At 40.9% G+C, this 13,738-nt stretch overlaps 1 protein-coding gene across 2 annotated transcripts in view; it reads right to left on the bottom strand.

The window, feature by feature from the left end:
- TRPC7 (transient receptor potential cation channel subfamily C member 7) overlaps nucleotides 1-13,738 on the bottom strand; it is a 74,992-nt gene that overhangs the window by 32,066 nt on the left and 29,188 nt on the right. For both annotated transcript variants that reach the window (XM_048320204.1, XM_048320203.1), the window contains exon 3: nucleotides 13,527-13,709. In XM_048320204.1, coding sequence (XP_048176161.1) covers nucleotides 13,527-13,709 — 183 coding nt within the window. The remainder of the gene's footprint in view (nucleotides 1-13,526; nucleotides 13,710-13,738) is intronic.

The following is a 13,738-nucleotide window of genomic DNA, read 5'->3' as shown; positions in this document are numbered from 1 at the left end:
GAAAAGGACAATTTCTTAATGGCAAAATTACAGCACCACCAGATCCCACCTAACGGTTTTATAATAAAAGATTAAACTTCTTTATTTCATATTGTTCTTTGAGGTGATTGAATTTAGAATGTGGCTACCTTTAATCACAAAGAAGGATAATTAAAAGGCAAAATAACAGAAAGAAAACATGAAAAATAAATATGTTGCTGATGCAGTTAATTGCATTAGCAGAACTGAGGGTTTCATTTATTAGTTCAGTGGCTGAATGAATGTTCCTAGGAGGGAAATATAAAATGCTCTACTATTTCAATGAGCAGAACTTTCTGGAGGTGAAGGGGAGGATGAAGGGGGTCAAGAAAAAAAGAGAGGAGGAAAGCAGAGGCTGCTGGAGCTTGGTGGCCACTGCTGCCCTGCCTGCCTGGACATGGACCAGGTCTGGCAGCCACTCCTTGCCCTGGATCAGCCCTTTAAGCTGAAAGATTTCAGCCGTTGTCTGTAGTTTTCTTGGGACTGAAAAGCAGAGAAAATGCTAACTCTGCTTTCATCTTCACTATCTGTGAACCATGATCGAATTGGGAACTTAATGGACTCTTTTTGAGATGTTTGCATAGCAAAACTGTTACTGTTCAGAAGGAAATACAGTTGCACAGTAATTAGGATTGCTGTGGAATAGCACTTTTCCTTCATTAAAAGCACATTAGCAGATGTTTAAAATGTGCTCTTGAGATGAATTTGGCTTTTCTCAAAAAGAAAAAAAAAAAGAAAATGAGACTTTACCCCTTCCACTGAATAAATCAATCAGAACAAAGTAATTTGTAGGTACTTTTAACCTCCTTTGTCTTTAGAATTTTTTCCTGGAAATATTAGCATTTTAATATGCTTTCTTTTAATCTGCTTTCAAAAAAAAGCAAGCTTTTAAAAAAGATAATTATAAATCATGAGTCCTAGTCCTTCTGAGCATTTAAAGTTTTAGGTGATGACAGCAGTATTACACGGAGGCATTTCCTAATGCCCAGCGTTTATGTCTGTACTAATGCTGCTTGGGCTTGTTATCTTTCTGGCAAATTGACAGAAAAATCAAGTGGAAGGAAGCTCGGTAGAGAATTGATCCCTTTTCCAAATTTTATTTTCAGATATCATGAATTCAACAACAATTGTAGAGGCTCATGGAAAGGGAAATTACACTGGTGAATGTGCAGACTTCTGGGATGAAGGGCCCAAGCAACATCCAGACTTCCTCCTCCTCTTGCAATTGCTCACTGCATTATGAGAATTGATTCAAACAAAGAAATTCAGTTGTCCTTGGCAATGAGACAGTCAAAGACTTCTGGTTGGCATTTCAGAGACTTCATCAGACATTTTAATCTGTCCATTTTTTCACTTTGTCTGGGAACAGCTACAATGAAAATACAAATATAGGAAAATTGAGAAGGAATTGCCATAAAACCCAGTTCAGTGGAACAGTTTATTTTGTACAAGGCAATAAAGACAGGTGGAGTGGCATAGAGCCTTGATGGTGTTCATCTTACTCTGATTATTACAAAAATGAGGGAAAAATAGGTTAAGGATCAGAAAGATCAGTGCATGAATGAGTTTTGATCTGTTATTTGCTTATAGCAAGCAGTACAGTTTTCATTGTTTTCTCTATCAGACATTAATGAAACACACAGTGACCCCTGGGCACTGCCAGCCCTCTCTCTATCAACATTTCAGAAACTCATCTTAGATCTCCTCAGAGATGTTACAGAGCCATTTAACTTTCTCTGTCCCCTGGGAATGGGCACTAACACCAAGTTAAAGATTACACTAATGCTTTGCTTAGTGACTTAGGCACGGAGAAGAACAGAGCTTGAGACAAAAGCTTCAAGGCAGAATGCTTCAAAGCATTATGACAAATGGTGATGTGTGATATTGAATTTCAGAGGACTGAATGCTGCAGTGCTTTTTCAATGTTCCCATTAAATGCTATTTTCCTTTCTTCAGTGCCGGAAAATGAGGCGAGGAGGCTTTTAGGGACAAACTGTGGATGCTCCTGTGCTGCAGACAAGAAAGAGTGGTGTGAGCAGGGCTGTGCAGAAGGGCAGGATATCTCTGATTGAAATGGAAGCACTGGCAGTGGAGGGGATTGCCTGGCTCCAAAACCAGCCACTTAAAAGCATTGAGTGCTTTATCTCCTGGGCAGAGGCAGTAAGGTAATGCATCAGGACCTGCGAGCTAAAGCAAAATGTTTTCCAGTGCTTGTGCATTCAGAAACCACGGTGGAAGCTTTTCTGGTCCCATGGCCCTGGGATCCCAGTAGATGGCAGTGCTTTTTGCTGGTACCGTGCATACCTTTTGATATAGGAAGGAAACTGTACTTCCCTCCAGCCTATCAGTCACCCAGCTTTTTAAGTTAAAAAAAGGCTAAAATAATTATAATAAAATCACACATCAGTCAGCTCAAATAATGAAGCTGTCAAAGCAGCATTTTTGAGAGGCAGTGAAAGACTCAGGAAAGTATTGACAGCTCCAAAAGCCCCTGTCCTGTGCTACAGGGGATTAAATGAGAGAGATTAGTATTTGTCTGGAATATGGAAAAAAGTTCCTCAGAGACTTCAGTGGGAATTGAAAGGACCTAAAGAAACAGTTTTACATATAGGAATAAAGAGGGTGTTTCAGAGATCATTGTGGATACCACATTGAGTGATAACTTCTCCACATTTCTATCTAATTCGATGTGTGGCAGCTCTTTCTGCTAGCTCAGCGTGTATATGCATTGTGGGGAAACACTTTCCAGCCGTTACGACAGAATGAGAGTCTTTTCCTCAGCATAGCTGTTCAAAACAGGAGTTTCAGCCCACAGATGATAAAGTACCTTTATATTTCTGTGAACATATAGAAAGTTACTTCTGATAGAAAACACTGTAATAGAGAGACTTTTTTATTTTCTACTATATTGAACAGAGAAAGAGCCTGTAAGAGGAGAGGAGAGGAGAGGAGAGGAGAGGAGAGGAGAGGAGAGGAGAGGAGAGGAGAGGAGAGGAGAGGAGAGGAGAAAAATCTCTGTCTTGGACAGAAAAATGGTGTCAGCAGAAATAAGGAAACTTATGGCAAGACAGCTAAAAGACAGAGGTCAGCCTCAGATCATTGGAATTAATCGTGCAGAAACAAACCAGTCTCTCTTTTATTACTGAAATAATTCTATTCCCCTTAAAAGTACAGGCAAAAGAATTAACCACCCAGACAGGATCATCTCACTTTTCTAATGTACCCTACACAGAATAGCCAGGAGCTGTGGTAGGAAGGAAAAACTCATCAGTGAAGCAGTGGAAGGAGTTTAAAACCCTGCATATCAGAACTAACAACGTGAACCTGTGACTGTAGAGTCCTGAGGTGCTCCTGTCATGTTCTCTCAGCTTGTCCCTTCTTGTCAGCCTTATGGCAAACCTCAGTGTGTTTAATCACTGAGTGTGAGCTAAAATGGAGCTGCATAAATAGACTTTCAGTAGAACACTGGGGATGTCAAGAGACACTGGCAGGGGCAGGGATGAGCAATTTCTCTTTCCATCATGTAGCTGCATTCATGTCCTTGGAACAACCTTTCTGGGTTCATTATTAAGCATTTATCTTTTGATGTAGCTCTTTGCTTCTGCAAACCTACATTTATTAACACATTTTAGGCTGCAGCACCTGCTCACAGGAACCCTGGGCTGGGTGTGTAAGGCATCAAATGCCAGAGATCTGAGGGAAAATGCTGACTCAAATGAGTCATCCAAAGGGTTTCAATTGTCACCTCGTGCCTCTAAATTACAAGTGAAAAAGAAGGGGACAGCAAATGGGTTGCATACATGGCTTTTCCCATTTTGCCAGCATCCCTGCCCATGGCAGGAGGGTTGGACCTGGGTGATCTTTAAGGTCCCTTCCAACCCAAACCATTCTGTGATTCTGTGTTGCCAGGAGCAGAGGAGCAGTGCTCCTTCCGGGATCCACACATTGGAAAAACCAGGTGGGATCTGAACCCCACACATTGTGTGCTCTGCAAAGTTAAAAGTACGTCAGAATTATCACGAAGATTTCTTGACACCTCACAGACAAACACAGCCTGAGCTGACTGAGCTTGCTGTGCTTGTGTTCCCAGCAGGACCAAAGCCAGTGCTGGTCTGGAAAGGTGAGTTGGGGTTTCCTTGGCAGCTTTGCTGTGCTTGAGCAAAACCAGAGGGAGGGAGGGAGGGAAAGCTGAGCTTGCTGCATAGGCAGTGCCGTGTTTCTCCCAGTGAAGCATTCACCAAAGGAGAAATGAAATCATCCTTTTTCAGCAGGTTGCTGAAGGCTGTGGGAGTATCAGCAAACATTGGCAGGGGTGGAAGAAACTCAGGGAAAGGTCAAAGCAGGATATTACTGCTCTTCCCCTGAAGGGTGAAAAATACACTGCCATTTCACCAAAGAGGATCAGATGAATTAAGGGGTATGCATATGCCCACATGCAAATGACAGGGGAAAAAAACCAATGAATGTATTAAAACAAAACATAATTTCTTTGCTTTTATAACACTTTTCCCTTTTGAAGATTCTTTTGATATTTTAAGCATTTTTAAGGCTTGAAGCCTAAATAAAGGGTCTGCATTTATACTGAATAAAATACTTTTCTTTGACTGAAAGATACATTTTTGGAGGCTGGAGAAAAGGTGGAAAATGTGTCAAAACATTTTTTTTATCCAGTAAAAGACCCATTGCAGAGTCATTTCACCTGACGCAGAGCAGAAGATGACAGAGCTCAGGGGGAATTACTGAAGTTTGCTGGAAAACACACAGTGCAGGGAAAGACCAGCACAAGCAGAAGCCTTTTCTTATCTCCACGTTGTACTCTGCTCTGTGAACCTCCAAGTGAACAAAGAGCCCTTTGTTTTGTAGAAACTATTCTGAGACCTTAGCAGAAGCAGGTGGGGTATTCTGTATGATACTATGGATTTATTTCATGCTCTGGAGTGCGAAAAAAATTTGCCTTTAGCAAATGCTTGTGCTGTTAAATTCTGATAGGTGAAGTTGTCAGAGGGTAAATATGGCTGGAACTTGGTTCCCTCTTTGCTGTTGTGGCTGCAAGAGAGGCAAATAAAACTGCAGAAAGTTTAAGAAATAAATAGAAAAGTACATGCCCTACTGTTAATGAATTAAAAATAACAAGTGAAGTTCAATTCCAAAGACCCATGCTGTGACACCAGGACCTTTTCACAAAAGAGACTTGCTCTAATTATATTTAAATTCTATCCATGGCCACAGGCCCAGTTTTAAAAACACTTTGCACCAGACTAACCTTATAAGAGAGAGTAAAAGCAGGTCCAAATTCCTTTGTCCAGATGCAAAAGTAAGATTTTCATGGACGAAAGAAAATTCAACTGATCAAGACTCATTTCAATGGGATCTGACCACAGCACAAAAGGAAACACTACGTGACAAAAGATATATATCTGAGATACTGCTGCAGACACCCAGACAATAAGGAAAGGTCCCTGCCCTGAGGATTGCTGCAGCTTTCCCTCTGTCCCTGGGGTTCATTTGACTGTCTAATGGCAGCACACAAATATTCATGAAGATCTTGCTCATCCTGCAGATGAGCTTTGTGACAGGCTTGGTGAATAGTCAGACCTGCTATCTGGAGTCTAACTTCAGTGGTTTTAAACCTGCAGCAAAGGGAAGAGGTTTATATTTGTAAGCAGGGCCCAGATGAGCCAGAATTATCAGGAAAAAAAGCCCCAACTAATTGTGCAACTTCACACTCTGAATTACTTTTAAGGTGTAAGCCCACAAGTATTTAGTATTAGTAATTAATTGCACCTTTCACAAAACCTTTCACATTGTTTCCTTCTGAACCAAAATCTTTCTTGTTAGAGCCATTTGGCAGAGGGCAAATACATAAAATCCCAGGATACTCACACATTCCCCAGTTTTATTGAAATCCAATACCTGGATCCACTTGCTGGTTGACCTGAGTTATCCAGTACAAAATCATAATTTTGAACAGTTGAGACCTTCACATAGCTCCAGCTTACAAGCACATCTCCTTCCTGTGACTCATTCTGCTCTATAAAAACAAGAGTGTTTGGGGCAGATCTGCTCCCTGCTAAACCAGTGAGTACGTTAGCAGGACTGGGATCTCACTTTGCAAAGGTGACAAAGGACAGAAGCAGGGCAGTGAAGATCATCCCGGTGCTTGTGTGATTGTCCCAAAGCCCCCGTGTGGCTCAGCTCCGTAAAGGCCATGGCACGATCCTGGCAGGATGAGCAACGTGGGTAGAAACAGGCTTTGACCAGACACCATTTAAAACCCAATAAAAACAAATTAGTCTAATAGAAGACAAAAATGATGGGGTAAATAAAACTGCCAAGACCATTGCAAATGCAATTTGCCCATTGACACTAATGCTTTTCAGTGCTGACTGGAAAAGCAAAATTAATAATAATAGTGGAAGGGACTTTTGTTGTTCTCCTGTTAATTTTATACCATATGAAATGAAAAGGTAAGCCTGATATATTTGAGATGTGTAACTAGAAAATGTAGAGTTTACACAAATTCTTTGGTTCAGTTTAAGCCTTGTTTTGCCTTCAGTTTCTTTATAATTTGACTTTCCTGAGACAAAGATAGGGCTTTTTTGGGCTCAGCATTCTTCTCTAGGGTAGGGAATAAGGCGGTTGGCTCTTTGGAAAACGTCAGTTTCTTGTTCTAGTGGGCTGCATGTTTGCTGAAGAGATTTATTGTTACTGTCTGATTTCTCCTCTTTTTACATATATGAATAAATATTATCATTGAATTATTTATCTGAAAACAAGAAACTGAATTGCAAGTCCCAGCCTTTAACATTCCAGGATTTTCATATCTGTGCAAAATCAAAACCACTTGAAAATCCTTATTATTGAATTATTCATCTGAAAACATGCCATAGTAAAAAACTACCAAGCAACAGTGTCCCTTTGGTATCTCAAAAAACAGCCACAGAGGGCACAGAAGAAGAGATTTAAAACGCCATAGCCTCTTCCTCCCCCAGGAGAGCCAGGAACTATTTTCCCTTGGCCACATGGTGAAGAAACTGGGCTGGTGCTCGAGCTCAGCTGCCTCTAGTGTAGATGGATTTATTCCCAGCAGGGCTGGTGGGGAGACAGACTCGCTCATAGGATGAGACTCCTCTCTCCACCAGGTATAGAGTCCCAAAAATATGCTCAAATGCAGACATCTACAGGAGTGTGACAAGAAGCTCATGCAGGAGAGCCTCACCCTGGGACAGTATCCATGCAGATCTACATTTAAATATCACTTGGGAAAAGACCCTCAAGAACTTGAAATACTGGTTTATTTATATTTATTTTAAGGGTTCTATTAATCCATATCTGACTTTTCATCCCAAATGCACCTTTACAGGTCTATTGCCTGTGGGGAAATAGGCAAAGTCAAAATTGAAGTCATGTAAGGTCAGATTTGTAGCAAACCATATCAATTGCTCTTTCCTGTGGGAATTTTATTTATTTATTAAAGGTAATTTAAGTCCTTTCATATGTGAGGTACATCCATGCAATGATTTTGATGTGTTCCTCTGCTCACTTGTCTGTATCTTGATGGACATTTAAGACCCTGACACTTTGCAAATGAAAATAATTAAGTCTGCATATTACAGTAAATTTGGAATATTGCAAACAATATTCAGGATGGAGAAATGATTCATTGAAACCTTAAGAGGATGGATGTATGGGCAGGAAATAACAAAATGAGATTTGTCAAAGAAAAGAAATTAAAACATCTGGGAAAAAGGAAATAATCAGAGTCACAGATTTCAGTGGGAGGAAGGAACCTTGCTAATGAAATACTCAGATATAGAAATGCATTCTGTGGGGAAGGGAAGTAACTCCTTCCCTTTCCCATCTCTGTCAAAACATCTGCAACATGCAATTAAAAGTGTAAAAAGAAAAATTACATGGATAAGCTTTAGAGTCCAGAATGACCACAGTGTTTCCACTGTTCACTTAGATATTAAATTACATTTTACAGTATTCACTGGCTCTCCCCTGATGGAAACAAGAGATACTTTTCTTCCCACCACCACTGTCCAAGACATCAATGACTTCACAAGGCCTCAGTTAAATATTCCTGAAACTAAAAAGTGGGAAAAAAAATTAACGAGGGATTGCACGAACAAAAGTACAACTTCCTGAAAGTCCTTTTGACTGAGGAGTTCTCCTCCTTGAGGCTTCTCATTTGGTGGTAAAACATAGCCCTGTCCTGTTCAGGACATGTATCTGTGCATGTTATAACCACTGGGGCACTGAAAGATCAATGTTCATCCTATGAGAAATTCCTAAACTAAAGTTGTGCATCTGAATAATTTCATTTGTGTTACCAAAATGTAGTTTTCCATTGGTGTTAAGGCTGGTGTGCAGCCTGTGGGCAGTGCCCTCTGTGCCCTCTCCCCTTTCCCCTGCAGCAGTCCCTCCCCAGGGCACTCCCCACAGGATTCTGCAGGATAACTGCAAATTGAGAGCGCTCTGATGTCACCCACCATGGCACGTGGCACAGATACACTCCTTGCTCTCCAAGGGGAGAAGTGTCAGAACTTCTTGTCAGTTTTGGGTTTCTCCTGCCCTCTGTTCTCCACCTTATTTTCCTGTGCTTCCCATGCAAAACCCAAGCTTTCCCAGGTAACCTTCCTAAGGATGCTCTACAGGAGCTGTCCCCCAGCCTGTGGCTGGGACAGTGTCTGTTACTGCATGTTTTGGGGTCAAAACTCTCTCTTCAGCACAGGCAGGGCTGGTTCTTTTGCCCATTCAGGGACTAACCTTCTCCAGCTCCCACTCAGGCTGTGGCAGCAGTTAATGAGAGCTGGGACATCTTATGCCCTCAAGCATCGGAGTCGCGTGACCAACGCAGTGCAAAGTTATAATCTAATGCAGCCACGAGTATTCTGTTCAGAGCATCCTCCATATGTTAATTATTAATAATATAGTTATGAAAAAAGTTCCTGTTCCAGCTCTCTCTTAAATAGGATTTACACAGCCATCTGGTGTACTGTTTAATTTTTTTTTTTTCCAACCCAATTTGTGTGTCTTACTGTTAATTAAATTAAAACTCATGAAAGAGAAAGGTGCTCTGGCTTTATGGTGGTTATGAACGGAGCTGCTGAGAAGACAGAGGTGGGCACTCAACATTTGCAATTAAAAGAATAGAGCAATGATAATTCTGCCATTGGGAAAGAAGGAAAATGAATGTCACCTCCTACAGAAGAGCAACAGCTTTACACCTACAGAGAAGCAACAGCTTTACACCTAAAGGTAAATGTCAACACAAGTCCCCTGCCAACATTAAAGAGAGGCAAGAAAGGATCATATTGGTACAGACTAAAATGAGAATATAAAATATGAAGGCATCTGTGCAGCTGATATACAGCAGCAAAATGGTTTTGTTGTGAGACATCAAAACTTTAATTTTCTCATCATTGGCTGTCCAAAGGTATTTCCAACCTCTGCTTCTCAAAAGCAGAAATCATGTGCTGGCTTAATTAGAAATGAGTTCACACACAGAAAAAATGTGTGCTACTCTTACACTTCAAGTATCTGAGTGAAAACAAATTTGTTTGAATGTTTCAAGAAAAGAAAAAAAACCTTACTATAAAAATTTCAGTCAAGAACACAGTAAGCTTTCAGATGTTGTAAACCTGCCTGAGGAGCAGCTGAGGGTATCCATGGCCCACAGAGCTCATCGTCCTCGGGATCAGAACTTCCACTAGGCAACTGAAGCCACTTCTGGTTATAATCCACCAAAACCACCTGTTCCACCTTAATGCTGCTTTTTATTTTGCCACTTCTATGAGCAGCTGCTGGACTCCACAGTTTGCTCTCACCATGAGACTTCCCAGCCTGTGCTCCAGTGTCCAGGTTAACAACTGCACAGCCTAGCTGCAGCATCATCAGAGTGCTTGGCTGCTCTTCCTGCACCCAACCTCCCTGTCCCTGAGACCCTGCGTGGCTGGAAGAGCAAGAAATCTCTTATTGGCTGAAGTGTGCAAGTGCAAAGCATCACTAAATAAACCAGGGGACACAATGGTAAATTTGCAGCCATCCCATAACATGGGCTAAAAGTCTAGTTCTTGGAAAGAATCCAGGACTCAGTAAATGCTTAAGTGTTTGAAAATTGTTTGTTTTGCTCTTGACAAACTGTTCCCATTTTAATAATTTTCCGGGAATCATTAAGACAGCTGGTCTAAACAGAAGAATGCCTCTGAAAAACTTGAGCAGAGGACATTTGAGTGAATTTTTTCCAAAAATCCTGGGGTACAGAGTGATTATTTAGTTCTTTCAAAAAGTGGTAAGAATAACAGCAATACAGCATTTTTATAAACAACTTTGTAAACTACTGTAATTTTGGGTTACTCTTTGGTGCAAAATATGAAAAAGCAGAATTTCCTAATTCTTCAGATATCTTTTATGGAGAGTCCTTTAATTAGAGCCTTAAGCTTCTCACCATCATTTCATATGTGCTAGTAGCATGCTTTGCAAAAGAAAAAAAAGGAAAAAAAGGAAAAAAAGACCAACAAGTGAAGCCTGTAATTTTTGATGCTTTCTTGAATGACTTTACAAGATTCATCTCAAACTTTGTAAATTAGGAAGAAAGATACTGATCAATAAAGCTGTGTCCTTTCACTTGACCAGAGAATTGCTTTTCTGAAGTTGAAAATGAACGAAGTAACAGGGGACTTTAATGGGAAGCAAAGAAGGAAAAATGCAGAGACAGATCATTTAGGGCATGGACAAAAACCTGCTATAGGTACCAGTTACAGGTTTCCTGAGCAGGGGAGGTGTGAAGGCTTCAGCCCTGGTGTGAACACAAGATTTTCCTTAGGCACTGTGGCTGCAGTGACTGCACTGTATGAGGACAGTGAAGGAACAAAGAAATTTAAAAGAACAAGGGAGATTTTAAAAGACCTGATGAAACTCTGATGAACAATTGCTCTTCTGTCTGAGGGTGGGAGTCCTTGACATCTTTCCCAGACTCTGGAAATAAAAGCGTGATGAAATACAGACTGCATCAGCAGCTGTAAAAGTAAAATAATGGATATTAAATAATAATTTTCAATGTGTTTCATTGTTCTCTGCAATTTTTCATCAAAGAAAGCCTATTGTAGGCACTGAGTGTTAATATGGAAATGTGAATTAGGAAGCTAATGGTAGAAATAGATTTTTTAAACATCAAATATTTCTTAAAATTTCACATGCAAATGCAAATATTTAGTCTGCATATGAACTTAATGAAAAAATAACTCATAACCTCTAACTCCTTTTTTTGGATTTTTTTTTTTTTTCAGACCATTCTGAAGTCCCTAAAGTTGTCTTGTATAAAACTCCTGTGCAAGCAGGGTCATCCCAGAGCACACGGCACAGGATTATGTTTGGACAGTTCTTGAATGTCCTCAGTGAGGGAGACTCCACACGCTCTGGGCAATCTGTTCCAGTACTCGGTCACATGAACAGTAAAGAAATTCTTCCCATATCCAGGTGGAACTTCCTGGGCATCAGTTTCTGTCCGATGCCTCTTGTCCTGTTACCTGGAGCACTGAGCAGAGCCTGGTCCATCCTCTCGACACCTTCCCTGCAGACACTGACAGACATTGATGAGCTCTCCTCTCAGTTTTCTTTTCTCAGCTCTGAGCAGGCCCAGCTCCCTCAGCCTTTCCTCATAAGAGAGATGCTCTGGTCCCCTAATTACCTTTGTTCTCTGCTGGACCCATTACAGGAGCTGCACATCTCAGACTCGGGAGCCCAGGACTGGACATGGTTTAGTCATGATGAGTCATTAGCTTTGAAAAAGTGACTTGAAATTTACAGAATCTGTCCAAAAATTGGTCTGTTAAATATCCATAATACTTCACCCTCCCTCTCACCTCTCTCTATTACAGGATTTCCTTAAAATGGAAATGGATTTCAAAGCACTGGATTTGTACACATAAACCTAAATATCTCTCAACTGAATAAAAAGCTTGCACCTGAAATGCATTGCCTCTTAAGGAAATAATTACTGTGTTACCATAACACAATGTCTTTGTTCAGCAAGTGTGACCAAAACCAGTCTATTATCATGTCACTGCCAAAGCCCAAAACCATTTATCTAAATGTGTCTGTCTCCCACAGATTCAAGATAGCTGCTAAGTACTCATCTTACACATAGACACACACTAGCTGCTGAAAAGATTGTGCTGACCTGAGAGTCATCACCAGACTGCTGAATGCTCAAGGTCATATCCTGCAATTAGTTTAATGGTTTTTATCAATGTGCAACAAGTTGCTGTGATCCAGAAAGGATGCTCAGCTTTCCTGGGTATAGGAAGATATTTATACATGAAAAGATCAAGTGTACATGACCTCCCACAGGTGCTTTAGGTCAGCATTCATGCACTGTGAAAAGTTCTATGTATAGAGAGGGTAAGAAATGGGGGAATGTCCCTCTGGAACCAGGCAAACCAGGATGGAAGTGCTCAGAGCAGCACAGCAGCTTCAGCTCATGGTCTTGGTATCGAGAGGAGGACACAAATATTTAGAAGGATAAGTGAGCAAAGTAGCACAGGAGAATTCACACACTGAAAAGGCTCGAGGTTCTGACCAAGTCCTTTGCAACTCAGAATGTTCCCTGATTCTGTGACTGATGATTCTCAGGCCATGGATCACTGGGCACTGTTCCTTGATGAGGTACTATCTGTGTCGTTTAGATTAGTTCATTTTCTGAAAGACCATCAGAGCAAGTTTGGCCGCCTGTTACCAAAGCAACAGCTTCAACAACTAAACTTGACCCAGCTTGTTGAACATCTGACTAAGAGTGAAGTGGGATGTTCCACTTGGTTTTGGTGATGGAACAAAGCGGAGACACAACATTCTAGGAGAAAATATTTGGCTCCATACTACATGCTCGTGCATGAAAGCATTTAATTTCAAATATGTTTTAAGATTCTCTTTAATTAATGGCTTTCGTAGCAGGAAAGGACTTTCTCCAGCCAGCACAGCAGCACAGTCAAGAGGCAGAAGGAAGCAGGTGGTGGGTTTGGGAGGGGAAGAGAGAGCAGATGTTAGCTTGAAAATTTGGAACGCTCTTCGAGTCCTGTAGCAGGAGCCCAGTTTCCATCAATGCATATTGTAGGAGCAATTAGTTGGGACCACCCAGGCCTAGAATTTGCCAGAATAACATTTTCCATTCACACAACACCCTTCTGTAAGGCTGAATCATTGTTTTAAATACTTGTAGAAGAATTTATTTTTCACTTTGCAAATAACCTTCTTCATATTAAAAGATGTGAGAAAATGCAAATCAAGCCACAAGCTGCTAAAGTTCTAGGGATAGTCCTGGTCCCACTGAAATCTATCTTTTGTTTATTTTTCAGGTGACATCAACGAAGCATAATTAAATGCGACGACATATTCACCAGGGACCCAAAGGGACTTCACATGTACAGGAAACTTATTTTAAGTTTCAAATAGTAAAGAAGATCAATAGAAGTAATAAAAAAGGTTGAGAGTGGACTGATTCTTACCTTTTTGACCTCATATTTAATAGCAAGTTTAATCCTGCTCAGACTTGGCCGGTGGTGCTCAGGGCACAAATGGATGTTCACATCTCCATTCAGAATAGCCTCCACTTCTTCAGTGTCTCTGCACAGGTCCAGCACCCCCACGACAAAGTCCTTGCATTGCATAGATAACTTCCGATAGTCGTTCTGAGGGAGAGCAGAAAAAAAGGTCTTTA

The sequence above is a fragment of the Corvus hawaiiensis genome, chromosome 15 (assembly GCF_020740725.1).
Source record: "Corvus hawaiiensis isolate bCorHaw1 chromosome 15, bCorHaw1.pri.cur, whole genome shotgun sequence".
NCBI classification, from domain to species: domain Eukaryota; kingdom Metazoa; phylum Chordata; class Aves; order Passeriformes; family Corvidae; genus Corvus; species Corvus hawaiiensis.
Note: the sequence above shows the minus strand (reverse complement) of the source record. Positions and strands in the feature narration are given on the sequence as shown.